Source organism: Leucoraja erinacea, chromosome 31 (assembly GCF_028641065.1).
Source record: "Leucoraja erinacea ecotype New England chromosome 31, Leri_hhj_1, whole genome shotgun sequence".
Taxonomy (NCBI): Eukaryota; Metazoa; Chordata; class Chondrichthyes; order Rajiformes; family Rajidae; genus Leucoraja; species Leucoraja erinaceus.
Genome location: NC_073407.1, coordinates 15,703,383 through 15,718,790, shown reverse-complemented (window position 1 = coordinate 15,718,790; position 15,408 = coordinate 15,703,383). Strand labels below are relative to the sequence as shown.

The following is a 15,408-nucleotide window of genomic DNA, read 5'->3' as shown; positions in this document are numbered from 1 at the left end:
TTAAATTGTACCTGCCTCTACCACATCCTCTGGCACCTCGTTCCATATACGCACCACTTTCTGTGTGAAAAATTTGTCCCTGAGATTCCTATCAAACCTTTCCTCTCTCCTACTTAAACCTATGCTCCTCAGTTTTAGTCTCCCTGACCTTGGGAAAAAGACTGTGGCTATTCAACTTATCAATGCCCTTCATCATTTTGTATATCTTTGAGACCGCACCTTAGCCTCCAGGGGAAAAAAATGAGCCTATCCACCTTCTCCTTGTAACCCAAAAGCTTCAGACTGGCAAAGGCCTTGTACATCTTTTTTGCATCTCTCAGGCTAATGACAACCTGAACCGTGCACAATGCTCCAAATGTGGTCTTACCAACATCTTGTACAGCTGTCACATGACATCCCATTTCCTAATACCCAGACCCATGAAGGCAAGCGTTTCAAATGTCATCTTCACCATTGTCAACACGTCACCACTTTCATGGAACTATGTACCTGCACCCCTTCGTCTTTGTTCTGCAACACTCATTAGGGCCATATATTTACTGTACAAGTCCTGCTCTGGTTCATCTTTACAAAATGCAATTCCTCAATTTTATCTTAAATAAACTATATCTACCATTCCTCAGCCCATTGCCCTAATTGATCACAATCTCGCTGTAATCTTAGATAACCTTCTTCACTATCTACTATACTGCCAATTTAAATGCCATCTACAAATGAACCAACCACGCCATCTACATTCACATCCAAATCATTCATTTAAATAATGAATAATAGTGGACCCAGCTCGGATCCCTGAGGAAGTCTACTTGTTACAGGCCTCCAGTCTGAAAAACAACCCTCTATCACCAATCTCTGTGTCCTACCTTCAAGACAATTTTGGTATCCCAATGACTAGCACATCCTGGATCCCATGTTATCCATCCTTCCAAACCAGCCTATCATGCGGTAGGTATCTGGTCAAACACCTTGCTAAAGTCCATGCAGACAACGCCGGCCGCACGGGCCTCAATCATTTAGGTCACCTCCTCAAAGCTCAAATTCATGAGACATATTTTCCCACCCTCATCACATTATCCTCAGACTTTATATTACTTTTTGAAATTCTATTCATAGCTAAAAATTAAAAGAAAACTAATTTAAAAAAAATACATGGCAGAATTTGACAACAATTTCACTGAATTAATATTTTGCCAAACGGATAAAAAGTTCATTATTCAAATGTGAAATGCTTACTAATTAGAGATCAAAAGAAAACAGAACAATTACATTTTGAATAAAACACAATGCTAAACATAGACAAAATGCCCCATGAGTTGTTGACTTTTCTGTACAATTATATTCCACCCGACATATTGACAGCTTATTATGGATTGCTTAGATGGTTGTTTAAAAGACTCCACAATGTTCCAAATGTCATCGTGGAAAGCGTCAAGCAGGAGATAAAAAACAAAGTGGCATCAACAAAAGCATCATATTCCTGCTACCGGTCTGAGCAATTGTAAAATTAGCAGCAGAATAATTATGTTTATTGACAGTCTTAACTACCTTTTTGTTGAACAAAATGTTTTGTAGCAATACCTGTCCATACAAATTGCTTATTTATTTTATTAGCAACTTCCCAATGTGTGTAAAGTGGAACATGGTTGGGCAAGGAAAGTTTTTCTCTCTTAAAGGAAAATAGTGACTTTTAACAGGGAAGCCAATATGTTTGCAGAAGGGGAATACATCACCTTTCTCAAATCGGGGTAAAACAACACAAAATATTCTTCATATTTTTTGGCAGTCCCTCAGGATTGAGGATTGCTTCCATGCCAAAGAGTGGAAGGTAGCTTTGCGTGAATTCCTTTCAATGGTGTAACTATTAAACACAAGCTACCACGTGAACTTGACAGAACAAAGTCGTGGTCCAATGGCAAGGCTATCAATAGTCGTGGTCAACAATTGAAGACTAATTATTTGCAAACCTTCTGGATATTAATAAATCTGAAAAAAATCTTTTAAAGCAAAATCTGCAATTTTTTAATACTTCTCTTGACCCAATCCTCCTTTGCCATAATTCTTTCAAAAGTACACCCTGAAAAAGATCAAAGGGACATAGACATATTTGTCCCTTTTGAGCATGGGGATACTTCGGCCTGCAAGATTGTCCTGAATAAGGTAATCGTGAACTATCTACGCATTGGGATAAGTCTGATTTGTAGATTTTGAGTGCTCCATTCAACAAGCTATCCCAAGTCATCAAGAATTCAAATTTTCTTTTCTAAAATGTAAATAACTGACAAGTAAGAAAGCCCACACAAGCTTTGAGTATTGTAGAGAACCAGTTGAATTGCAGGATTCGTAAGCAAATTTTTCAAGCAGATTGATCACAGGTTAACAAATTACTTTCAGTAAAATGATCCTACATTTATCATTCTCCCACGGAAGACAAGGCAAAATTATCAAATAAAACAAGTCTTTACAGGGCATGACCTTGCACCCATGTGCTGGAACTCAGACCATGAGAATGCCATTACAGCATGATTAATTCATGAGGAATTTGTTGTCTCTTTCAGTTGCAGTTAAATATATCTTTCAGGTCTGATAACAGGTCATTGATTTGAAAATGTTTCTAAATACTACCTGAACTGCTGAGGTGTTGCAGAATTTCAGATTGGCAGTGATGGTTCAGTTCGGGATCCTTTTTCAGATTAATAATACCATGTACAACTGGCAACTGTTCAGCAGCTCCTGCTTAACTAAACTAATTAATCCACTGGGGGAAACTTAAAAAAAAACATCTCTTGCAATGCTGGGAATAACCAACCAGATGTAATGTAAAATTGGAGGAATCAAATACTATTTTGATTAGATAAGGTGAACTGTCTACATGTTTAATATAAAATAATCCAAAATATTGTATTATACTCCAAAATCTATAAAGATTACCAAGAATTAACATATTTGACAAAATGAGCATGAATTTAATGGAGAGTTTCCTTAACAGAACAGGTTTTTTCCTGATTGTAGGCTATTATGATATTAGAGAAACAGGAAAGTATCATTTCCAAACTCAGAATAAGCCATTGTTCCTCCCTGAACAATAACAATGAAATGGATGAACTATGAAATTAAATGCAAACACGAGGGAGATTTAATCAAATTTGATTGTCCCTGCATTCATCTTGTAAATTGCCAACCTGAAATATTGTCATTAGTATTTATTAGTCACTATTCAACATATGCACTTGTTTCATCACAGCCCAAACCCACGAGATTGCTCATTCATCATTTGGACCACATAAAATGAACAATTTGCAGAGAAATTTGACACAACTCTCTCTTTATATTAATCTTACATCCATCTTGAGCAGCACAGTGGCGCAGCGGTAGAGTTGCTGCCTCACAGCGTTTTCAGCGCCGGAGACCCAGGATCGATCCCAACTACAGATTCTGTCTGTACTGAGTTTGTATGTTCTTCCCGTGACTACATGGATTTCCCCCAAGATCTTCTGTTTCCTCCCACACTCCAATGATACACAGGTTTGCAGGTTAATAGACTTGTTAGAAATGTAAACAAAATGTCCCTAGTGCGTGTAGGATAGTGTTAATGTGCGGGTATCGCTGGCCGGTGCAGACTCGATGGGGCGAAGGGCCCGTTTCCGCGCTGAATCTCTAAACTAAAGTAAAACCTGATTGCACAGGTATATTTTTTCTTGGGGTGGACCTTCAATTGTCATCCTGCATTCTGTTCTCTTAAGTCTGTCAATTTTTGTCTTCTGCTTATTTCCTCATCAATTACCCAGTTACCTTCTCCTTCAAGTCAACAGACCAGTTAAACTCTGAGAGCTGCTTATGTACCATAGCACTGACTGGACAACAACATGATGAAATATTTGTATCAGATTGCAGGCGGACTACCATCATTCACAAGTCCAACTGAACATCATCTTCAATCATTCCTTTGTGTAAATGGAAGCACAGCAATGCCAAAGGCACGACTGGTGGTTTGGGCATCATGTCAAAGACAACTTGCCACAGCTGTTACAAAGGGAAACAAAAACCTTAAATAAGCATTATAAAAACAAACTGTCGCCTTGAGTTTGAGAATGATGACAAAGTCAGGAAACTATCAAATGTGCAAAAATAGTTTAAGATTAAAAACAGTAAGCTATCAAAAGATTCTGTATGCATTTTTAACCCATTTGTTGCTCTTCAAGGGTGAAAATGCTAGATTTGTGGGCATTTTTTTCTTGTTGGGCACCTCACCATCTTCCAAAGCAGTAAGTACATGATTTTAAAAAAACATCTCAACTACAATTGAAGAATTCTTCACCCAATTATGCTAATTTTCCATCAGCGTAAAAATTTGACACGAGCTTGAAAATGATGAGGCAGAGTGTGGATCCATTCTCATTGGGAATTTCTCCAGCGACACTCAATAAATGTCAGTTAAATAACATCGTAGATGGAAAGAGACTTCCAACCATAGAGGTCAACAAAACAGATTTCAACTCTGGTCCTGCTTGACCAAAGATTTCCAGCAGTTCCCAGTGGAAACCAAAATTCTAGCCGATTTTTCTGATCCTTACGGCAGTAAGTGTTCCGGACATCACCTGGTTGAGATCATTTTACCACATTGACTACATTTTACAAGCAAAATTCAATTCTAAAATCCAGGATTTTTCCCAATGTACACCGATACATTTAATTTCACAATCAATTGCTTTTTTTCTTTTTAAAGTATTAAGAACACTGTACTCACCACTGTTGGACTTCTTTCTCGGTAACTGTAAAAGAAAAACAAGTTACCAGATTTATCAAATAGTCCTAATTTATACATGCATTTACATTATATGCCCTATCTATTCATTTTTATTACAATACAAGGAATATTTAATGTACTTCAATACATTTTTCACATAGATTGAATTAAAAAGATTCATCATCCCCTGAAATCAATGAATTTCTGCGCAATTCAACCTGACACACCCATTTCCATGTTTTCCAAGCAAAGGAACCAGACTTTCAGTCTACCGTGGAAAGAATATGCTAACAGTCTGTGTTGTGCAGCAACAAATCATTAGGCTGCAGGTCATGGTATGAATCAAAGCACAGTGACTTAATACACATTAAATAGCAGCAACTAAATCTCTTCTACTTCATTAGATTCACAAAATTCAAGACAATGGAAATTAATAGAAAAGATGAATAGGAAAAGTAGTTTGCACCAGAAATAAGTGCTGAATTACTAAGTCTTCCATTTTGTTTTACTCTCTTTTCCCCATTATTCTTATTTTCCTCTACTAGAAATAATCAGGTTTCGGTATTCAAATACAAATCATATATTCTGTGAAAGCAAAAATAGATACAAGGAATGATTATGACTAGAACTTTATTTGCAGTAATTGGTTTATTATCATGTGTATCAAGATATAGTGGGGAAAAACCACGTTTTGCATCCTTACAGGAAAATCATACATAGATACATTGAAGATAGGTGCAGGAGGCCATTCAGTCCTTCGAGCCAGCACCGCCATTCGCCTTGATCATGGCTGATCATCCACAACCAGTACCCCATTCCTGCCTTCTCCCCATATCCCTTGATTCCATTAGCCCTAAGAGGTCTATCCAACTATCTTTTGAATGCATCTAGTGAATCGGCCTCCACTTCCTTCTGAGGCAGAGAATTCCACAAATTCACAACTCTGGGTGAAAAAGATTTTCCTCAACTCAGTTCTAAATGACCTACCTCTTATTCTTGGGTTTTTCCTCATCTTAGTTCTAAATGGCCTACTCTTGGTGCTGGACTCCCCCAACATCGGGGACATGTTTCCTGCATCTAGCATGCTCAATCCCTTAAATACCTCAATATCCCTTAAGTATCCCACAAAATCTCAACTCTGGTCAAGAAGGCTCACCAGCATCTCTTCTTCCTGAGGAGACTGAAGAAGGTCCATCTGTCTCCCCAGATTCTGGTGAACTTCTACCGCTGCACCATCAAGAACATCCTTACCAACTGTATCACAGTATGGTATGGCAGCTACTCTGTCTCCGCCCGGAAAGCACTGCAGAGGGTGGTGAAAATTGCCCAACGCACCACCGGTTCCTCACTCCCCTCCATTGAGTCTGTCCAAAGCAAACGTTGTCTGCGAAGCGCGCTCAGCATCGCCAAGCACTGCTCTCACCCCAACCATAGACTGTTTACCCTCCTACCATCCGGGAGGCGCTACAGGTCTCTCCGTTGCCGGACCAGCCGGTCCAGGAACAGCTTCTTCCCGGCGGCTGTCACACTACTCAACAATGTACCTCGGTGATTGTCAATCACCCCCCCCCCGGTCACTCCTCCCACCAGGAAAACACTATGACTGTATGCATGTAAATAGATGTATTTATTGTCATATTCTATGTCGCTCTTCCAGGGAGATGCTAACTGCATTTCGTTGTCTCTGTACTGTACACTGACAATGACAATTAAAGTTGAATCTGAAACTGAAATAATTTTATGTTTCTATAAGATACCCTCTCATCCTTCTAAATTCCATTGAATACAAGCCCAGTCGTTCCACTCTTTCATCATGACAGTCCTGCCATCCCAGAATTAATCTTGTGAACCTATGCTGCACTCCCTCAATAGCAAGAATGTCCTTCCACAAATTAGGAGACCAAAACTGCACACAATACTCCAGGAGTGGTTTCACCAGGGCCATGTACAACTGCAGAAGGACCTCTTTGCTCCTATACTCAACTCCTCTCATTATGAAGTGTAGATAGCTAGTGCATGTGCCTTTAACATAGTGACCTCGCCACCCTTAACCACTCCCCTTATTAGGTGTATAATTGCATGTTCCCTCCCTGGGGTCTCTCTCTCTAGCTCCAGTGACAGACCACGTACAGCTAGTATAGCAATTATGTGAACAGTTAATAAAAGCTACAGTTAAGACAATGTGTTGTTGAGACTTCTTTACATGGTGTCTCAGCTGTGAGACCCTGCGCCTCCTGTTTGCCGGTTTTCTTTTAGTTTATACCCCAGTACCCTTATCCTGTTTCCTTCCCTCGTGCCATGGCAAACTCGTGCCGCAAGCCCGACCCGCTTGTATTTGATGGGGACATTGCCCATCGATGGGATGTCTTCCGACGTGATTTTCAGCATTATGTGACCATCGCCCACCCTGCTGCCACCGCTGAGACGCGTGCATCTCTGCTCCTCAACTTGGCCGGTCCCGACGCCCTGGAACGGTCCGAGTCGTTTGTGTATGCTGCTGGTGAGAGTGCCCTCGACCCGGTATGTCTCATTGCTAAGTTCACTGCCCTGTGTGATGTTCCCACCAACTCTATTTTGGAGCGTTTCAAAATGTTTGGCCGTCGGCAGAGCGCTGACGAGTCCGTCACTAACTACATCGCCGCGTTGAGGCACCTGGCTCGGCGCTGCCGCCTTGATGCCCTGACCCCCGAGCAGCTGACTCGTGATATCCTTGTATACGGCCTCCGCGATACCAAACTGAGAGCAGAACTTCTCAGAATGCCCGAACTTTCTCTGGATGCGGCTCTACACGCTGCACTCATGGCTGAAGCTGTCGCCTCTACCCTGCCACCCGAGGACACTCATGTCGACTTAGCCTCTGCCACCGGCCGCCCAAGAAACGTTGCCCCGCGGCGACAACAGGGTCCACCCCCACCCAGGTCAGGAGTCGCCCGCCGCTGCCCCAACTGCAACTTTGCTACCCATCAATTCAACGTGTGCCCTGCCCTGGGGAAGACCTGCAATTTCTGCAGAAAGCTAAATCATTTTTCTGCAGTCTGCCGAGCCCGCGGGAATCAAGCCCCCCCTTTTCGGAGAGTGCCGGTCAACCTTGCTCAGGCTGATAGTACTGTCTCAGAGCACCTGCCTGATGATCTCACCCTTTCTGATATCAGTTCCTCCGAAGGGGAGGCCAGCGTGTTTTCGCTTCTAGACTCTCATGCTTTGGTTGCTAACCCTTCTGTCCGTGTGACCGTTAATGGTACGACCTTCTCAGCTAAGTTGGACACAGGCGCTTTTGGAAATGTTATGTCAACAAGCCTGTTTCGCAAGATAAGGTCTGGTGAGAAAGTGTCTCCTGCTCACTCCCGCCTGCATGCATATGGGGGAGCTGTACTCGTTCCTGTGGGAAAGACAACTTTGCACTGCAAGGTCCTGGAGGCCTCTCGGCCCCTCACTTTCTACCTGCTAGATTCCGACAACGTGACCCTGCTCGGCGCCCGAGCATGCCAGGACCTCGGTTTGGTCTCCTTTCATCACGACATCCATCAGGTACAGACCCTCATGGACCCCCTGCTTGAATACCCTGATCGCTTCGATGACAGGCTGGGCAAGCTGCCCAGCTGCTACAAGATTGCTGTCGACTCCAGCATAGAGCCTGTGGTCCGCCCGCCACACCCGCGTCTCCTTCGCCATGAAGGACAAGGTGAAGTCTGCGTTACTGAACATGGTCTCCAAGGGCATCCTGAAAGAGGTGAGCGAGCCCACCCGGTGGGTCTCCACCATGGTGGTGGCGGCCAAGAAGGACAAATCTGAGATTCGCATTTGCATCAACCCCAAGGACCTGAACCTGGCAATCAAACGCCCACACTACCCGATGCGCACAGTAGAGGACGTCGCTGCACAGGTTGGCCCGGCCACTGCTTTTTCGGTCCTCGATGCCAAAAGCTCCTTCTGGCAGATACCGTTAGATGAACGTTCTTCCTACCTGACGACCTTCAGCACACCGTTCGGAAGATTTCGATTTCTGCGCATGCCATTCGGCATCAACTCTGCCAGTGAGGTGTTCCAGCGGACCATGGAGCAGCTGTTCGCCGGTCTGCCGTGTGCTATCATAGTTGACGACATCCTGGTCTATGGCAAGGACGTGGCTGAACACGACCTGAACCTCCGTAAAGTCCTAGATCGGGCCCGGGACATTAATCTGAAACTTAACCCAAAGAAATGTCGATTCCGCGTTTTAAGAAGTCACTTACGTGGGCCACGTCTTTACCGCCTCGGGGCTGAAGCCCGACCCGGAGAAAACTGCTGCCGTCTCTGGAATGTCCCCTCCTACCGATGTGCCCGCTCTGCAGCGTTTCCTGGGCATGGTGAACTACCTGGGGAAGTTTATCCCCGACCTCAGCGAACTGAGTGCGCCCCTGAGGGAGCTCATCAAAAAGGACACTGCCTGGGCTTGGTTCCCGCAACACCAACGCGCCTTTGACGTCCTGAAGTCCCGACTGGTCAGTACCCCCACACTCAAGTTTTTTGACCTACAGCACCCCATTGTTCTCACCTGTGACGCTTCCAAGTTTGGCCTCGGCGCCGCTTGCATGCAGCTCCACGACGGTCAGCAGCTGCCCGTTTCCTATGCGTCCCGCACCATGACCCCTGCCGAGCAGCGCTACGCTCAAATTGAAAAAGAACTCCTTGCTGTGGTGTTTGCTTGCTCGAGGTTCAAGGACTACATTCTGGGCAATACCTTCACGATTGAAACGGATCACCAGCCGCTAGTGACCATTCTTAACAAGCCGATCCACGCTGCTTCCTCCAGGTTGCAGCGTATGATGTTGCAGCTGCAACGGTTTACTTTTACCATCGTTTACCGAAAAGGCAAAGACATGTTCGTTGCCGACACACTGTCCCGCGCCCCTCTGCCTTCCTCTGCCCGCCACCCCTACGAGTCGTCGGACCTAATGGTGCTTAATGTCAACTTTGTGCCTTCCAAGCAGATGCAGTCCCTCGTCTCCCACACTGCCAAGGATCCTACCCTGCAGCTACTGTCCGACATCATCATCCAGGGTTGGCCTGAACGCCGCTCCTCCTTGCCGGCCAGTGTAGTCCCATACTTCCTGGTCCGCGATGAGCTCGTCCTGCACGACGGCGTGGTGGTTAAGGGGCACAAGGTCGTAGTGCCCGAGTCACTGAGGGTTGCCTATTTTCAGTCTGCCCACAACGGTCATCCTGGGGCCGAGGCCACTCTGTCCAGCGCCCAGGGCCAGTTCTACTGGCCCAGCATGGCCAACGACATCCGGGAGTGGGTCTCTGCTTGCCCTTCTTGCAACAGCCTGGCCCCACATCAACAACGTCAGCCGCTGCTGCAACAACCTGCCCCTGATCTCCCCTGGACGGCGGTCGCTACTGACATTTTCGAGTGGCGTGGGAAACACTTCCTGGTCCTCGTCGACTCCTATTCCAACTGGTTTGAGGTCGACCAACTCCACTCCCTTTCCTCCTCGGCTGTCATCGGGAGGCTGCGTCGCCACTTTGCCACGTTTGGCTCCCCTGCTCGCCTCCAATCCGACAACGGCAGCCAGTTCACCAGTGCCGAGTTCCAGCGTTTCGCTTCTCAGTGGAACTTTAAACATTTTACCAGCAGCCCTGAGTACCCGCAAAGCAACGGCCTGGCGGAGCGTGCAGTCCGCAGTGCTAAGGGTTTGCTGGAGCACTGTCGGCTGTCCAAGTCGGACTTCCACCTGGCCCTACTTAATCTCCGCAACATCTCCCGCGACCCTGCCCTGGGTTCGCCGGCACAACGACTGCTGTCTCGCAGAACTCGCCCCCCCCTCCCTGTTGCCCAGCAATCCCTTGTTCCCTCTGTTCTCCCCCCTGCTACTGTACAGGAGCGTATCACCACCAAGCATGACTCGCAGAAGCGCTCCCACGACCAGTCCTGCCGCCCCCTGCCGCCCCTGTTTCCCGGCCAGGTCGTCCGGATGCAGACTGCCTCTGGCCACTACAAGCTCGCCACGGTGGTCGGTGATGCCGGCTCACCGCGGTCTTCCTTGGTGGACCACGACGGGGTCATCTACTGCCGTTCCCGCCAGCATCTGCTGCTCGTTAACGAGCCCCGACCTCCGCCTGCTGCCCCCTTCTCCCCTCCCTTGCCTGTTTCCGCTCCTGCCGTTCCGCAGGTGCCCAGATCCCTCCCTTCGCCGTTGATTAAGCCCCCGTCTCCGCCTCCCAGCCCTCGTTCTCCCTCTACCCCGCCGGCGGGTGGGTCTTCTCCTGCCTCTTCTCCCCCTGTATCCCCGGTTCGCTCGCCTGCCCCGGCCCCGGCTGCTCTTGTTCCTGCAGGGGGAGGAGGTGGCGAGCTTCGCACCCGGTCAGGCAGGCTGGTCAAGCCGCCTGTTCGCTACGGGGATTTTGTTTAGCTCTGTAATCATTGTATGCCTGCTTGTAGCGCATGAGACGTGGTCGCCCTGTCACTGTTATATTGCTTTGTTCCAAGAGGAAGGATGTAGATAGCTAGTGCATGTGCCTTTAACATAGTGACCTCACCACCCTTAACCACTCCCCTTATTAGGTGTATAATTGCATGTTCCCTCCCTGGGGTCTCTCTCTCTAGCTCCAGTGACAGACCACGTACAGCTAGTATAGCAATTATGTGAACAGTTAATAAAAGCTACAGTTAAGACAATGTGTTGTTGAGACTTCTTTACATGAAGGCCAACATGCCATTAGCTTTCTTCACTGCCTGCTGTACCTGCATGCTTACTTTCAGTGACTGATGTACAAGGACAACCTGGTCTCGTTGTACTTCCCCTTTTCGTAATCTGACACCATTCAGATATGCCTTCTTGTTCATGCCACTATAGTGGATATCACATTTATCCACATTATACTGCATTTGTCCACTTACCTAATCTATCCAAGTCACTCTGCATCCTCATAGCATCCTCTTCACAGTTCACACTGCCACCCAGCTTTGTGTCATCTGCAAATTTGCTAATGTTACTTTTAATTCCTTTATCTAAATTATTAATACATATTTTAAATAGCTGTGGTCCCAGCACCAGTCGTTTATCATGTCGTTTACAGTGTACTATGTTTATATATTCTGTTGTGCTGCAGCAAGTAAGAATTTCATTGTTCTATCTGGGACATAGGATAATAAAACACTCTTGACCCGTTAATTCCTCTTTGCTTCCTGTCTGCCAACCAATTTTCTATCCATGTCAATACCACACCACCAATACCATGTGCTTTAATTTTGCCCACTAATCTCCTGTGTGGGACCTTATCAAATGCTTTCTGAAAGACCATACACCACATCCACTGGCTCTCCCTTATCCATTTTACTTGTTACATCCTCAAAAAAATTCCAGAAGATTAGTCAAGCAAGATTCCCCCTTCGTAAATCCATGCTGACTTGGACTAATCCTGTTACTGCTATCCAAATGCACTGCTATTACATCTTTAATAATTGACTCCAGCATCTTCCCCACCACTGATATCAATAGACAATAGGTGCAGGAGTAGGCCATTCGGCCCTTCGATCCAGCACCGCCATTCAATGTGATCATGGCTGATCATCCCCAATCAGATATCGGGCTAGCTCGTCTATAATTCCCTGCTTTCTCTCTCCCTCCTTTCTTAAAAAGTGGAATAACATTAGCTACCCTCCAATGCACAGGAACCGATCCAGTATCTGAAGAACATTGGAAAATGATCACCAATGCGTCCATAATTTCTGGAGCCACCTCCTTGAGTACCCTGTGATGCAGACCATCGCAGGCCCTGGGGATTTATCAGCCTTCAGTTCCATCAGTTCACCCAACACTATTTCCTGACTAATGTGAATTTCCTTAAATTCCTCTGTCATCCTTGAACCTCTGTCCCCTCGTACATTTGGGAAATTGGTTCAGTCTTCACGAACAAACAAAATACCTGTTCAACTCGTCTCCCATTTCCTTGTCCCCATATCAAATTCACATGTTTCTGCCTTCAAGGGACCCACATTTGTCTTAATATTTTCCATTTTACAAGAAGCTTTTACTATCTTCCTTTATATTCTTGGCTAGCTTACCTTCGTACTTCATCTTTTCATACATGAATACAACAGGTAGCGCAAAAGAGAAATTTAACAGTGCAGAATAAGCGTTTCAGCTACAGAGGAAAAAGTGGATTTAAAAAGGTAGATTGGAAAACCAGGGATTCATCTCAAGCATACGAGAGGTCAGTTCAAGTCCAGCTAACAGAACATTGTGCAAAAAAAAAAGGACAGACACAAAAGGATGAGGAAAGGTACATTTTAACTGAAAACATCCAGCTTGATAAAATAGTGATAGCTTTGCGAATTTAAAAGATGCTTTGGTCCTCAAGAACGTATGAACAGCAGAAAAGTAGTCCATATCTTTTCTGAATTAGGCTTTCTCATGGATCATCCATTTCTCAATGGATCATTAAGTATCAAGATTGCTGCATTTCCAACATGTGTGTTTTTTCAACATGCGTATTATGCCAGGGCCAGTGGCTGGTAACAAAATAACAGTTGGAAAGTAGCGATGTAAAGAAAAATTACCAGGCTTGCAAGAGCATACTTAAGAGCCTGTCCCACTTAGGCGACTTTTTCGGCGACTTTTACTGTCGTGGCGTGATGCTGAGAAACCGGCCCCCTACGACAATGTCTACGACAGGCTGCCACCTAGTCGACGTCAAGCTACGTCAACCGGCATCCCAAATCTGCGCGACACGCGACGTCAACCCACGACAATATAGACAACAGCCTACGACAACTGAAGTCAACCTAGGTCAGTATGCGACAAGCTACGACCCCAACGGCATCAACTGAAGACAGGTGGAGCGGCGCACTTTATTTCAAATGTCGCAACTTGACTTCTCGTGGCGTTGATACTGTCGCCGGTTGACGTAGCATGATGTAGGCTGCCACCACTTGAATTCACAGGTCAGCACCCGGCGACAGCCAACGTCAGATGGCGTCAACCTGGCGACAGCATACGACAACCTCTACGCTAGGAGAAGTCACGCAACGTCATGCTAACTGTTGCCGAGAGGTTTTGAACATGTCAAAACCAAGCGGCGACAAGAAAATGGTCACGACACTTGAGGCAACAGCTCACGACAATGCAGGTGTCACGCCACGTCACCTCGTGACAGCCTATTTTCCGGCTGTCGCTAAAAAAAAAATCCAAGTGGGACAGGCCCTTTACCAATGTGTTTCTTCGTTAAATGGGCAATAGCGGGCAAGAAACAAATCAATTTGCTCAGTGGAACTTCCCATCTTTTGCAAAGTTTTAATTAAATAAATCTCAGTCAGAAAGTTTGGACAATCTTCAGACTAGATATGGCAGAATAAGCAAAATAATCTGTCTGTACACTTCCCTCCAGATGCTGAATAACCCACCGAGTTCCTCCCGCAGTTTGCTTTTTGCTCAGTAACAGGATTTTAGACACTCAAGGGTTAACTGCCATATATCCAACAACATCCCACGTACATTTAGTTATTCCTCAATCTTTTCTATTGCTGCAAAAGGCAGAGTCAGCTTCTGAACGGAAAGACTATCCCAGAAAAAACTTCAGAATCTCCCATTTTCTAAACCCAAAATCCACACAAGCTAAACTGAAAATCGACCGAAGAATCTCAAAGCATGCAAGGTTTCCTGCCAATAACACCAAGCCATTTTGAAACATGTCCAAGAAAAAAAAAATCAATGACATGGCCATTCAGCCTAAAGAGGGAATACATTATCACAGTAAGGCAGAGTTCTAACTTTTAAAAATCTTTGATCTTCAAAATGTTAGAGACATGCAGTCTTTATTGTCCATTGGTAACTGCTGAGGACATTAAGAAGCAACACCACATGCAGGACAGGCAATAACATATCCGTCATATATACACACTTGTTCAATAGCTAAATATAAGCTATATATACTGACCATAAGTACGACCACTGTATTTTCAATTTCTTAAGATGAGCCTATTCATTTATCATTCCTATGTCTACAAATTGACCACAATTTTATGCACAACATTCTAATTAGGCTGTGGGTCATGGTGCTTTTTCGTTTCATTTCATGACCCAAATCATGTAACTACCTGTAGTTTTAACATATTGTGTAAAAATATTATAGAAATCATACCCGAAACTCGTCAAGAACAAAACCTGCACATATTTTTTAAATATGAGAAAAAACTCAAATTTTCCGAGTAGTAAATGTCCAATCAATGCACGTTTGACATTGCGTTGGATGCCACTTGACCAATCACACGCTTTGTTTCATGGCAGCACTCTGGGGTCATGGCTGCCTCCTAACTACATCAAAACAATAGCTCGGTTTCGAAGGAATAAAGGTAATGCTAACATTGCTGATAATTTTGTTTTACAATTGAATTATCTTTGTAAAGTTATGATGTGAACCGTTAAATAAAAATGATAAATAAAATCGTAGAGCTAGGGTTAGGATTAGTCGATTGGTGCTGTGAGGGGTCGGTCAGGCTGTCAGGCCATTGGTGAGTGTTGCGAGGGGTCGGTTGGGCCGGCCGGTGTTGCAGCGAGCGAGCGGGCGGACTGACAGAGCCGGCACTATGGGGGTGCTGAAGGTGGCCCAGGCAGCGTGCTCCCCACCATCATCATCATGATGACCCAGAATGGCATGCTGGCCGAGGTCAATGCTCCGAGCAG

At 45.2% G+C, this 15,408-nt stretch overlaps 1 protein-coding gene across 1 annotated transcript in view; it reads right to left on the bottom strand.

Annotated features, from left to right (window-relative positions):
- LOC129711984 (neuronal calcium sensor 1) overlaps positions 1-15,408 on the bottom strand; it is a 51,989-nt gene that overhangs the window by 20,046 nt on the left and 16,535 nt on the right. The window contains exon 3 of the mRNA XM_055660083.1: positions 4,745-4,769. Coding sequence (XP_055516058.1) covers positions 4,745-4,769 — 25 coding nt within the window. The remainder of the gene's footprint in view (positions 1-4,744; positions 4,770-15,408) is intronic.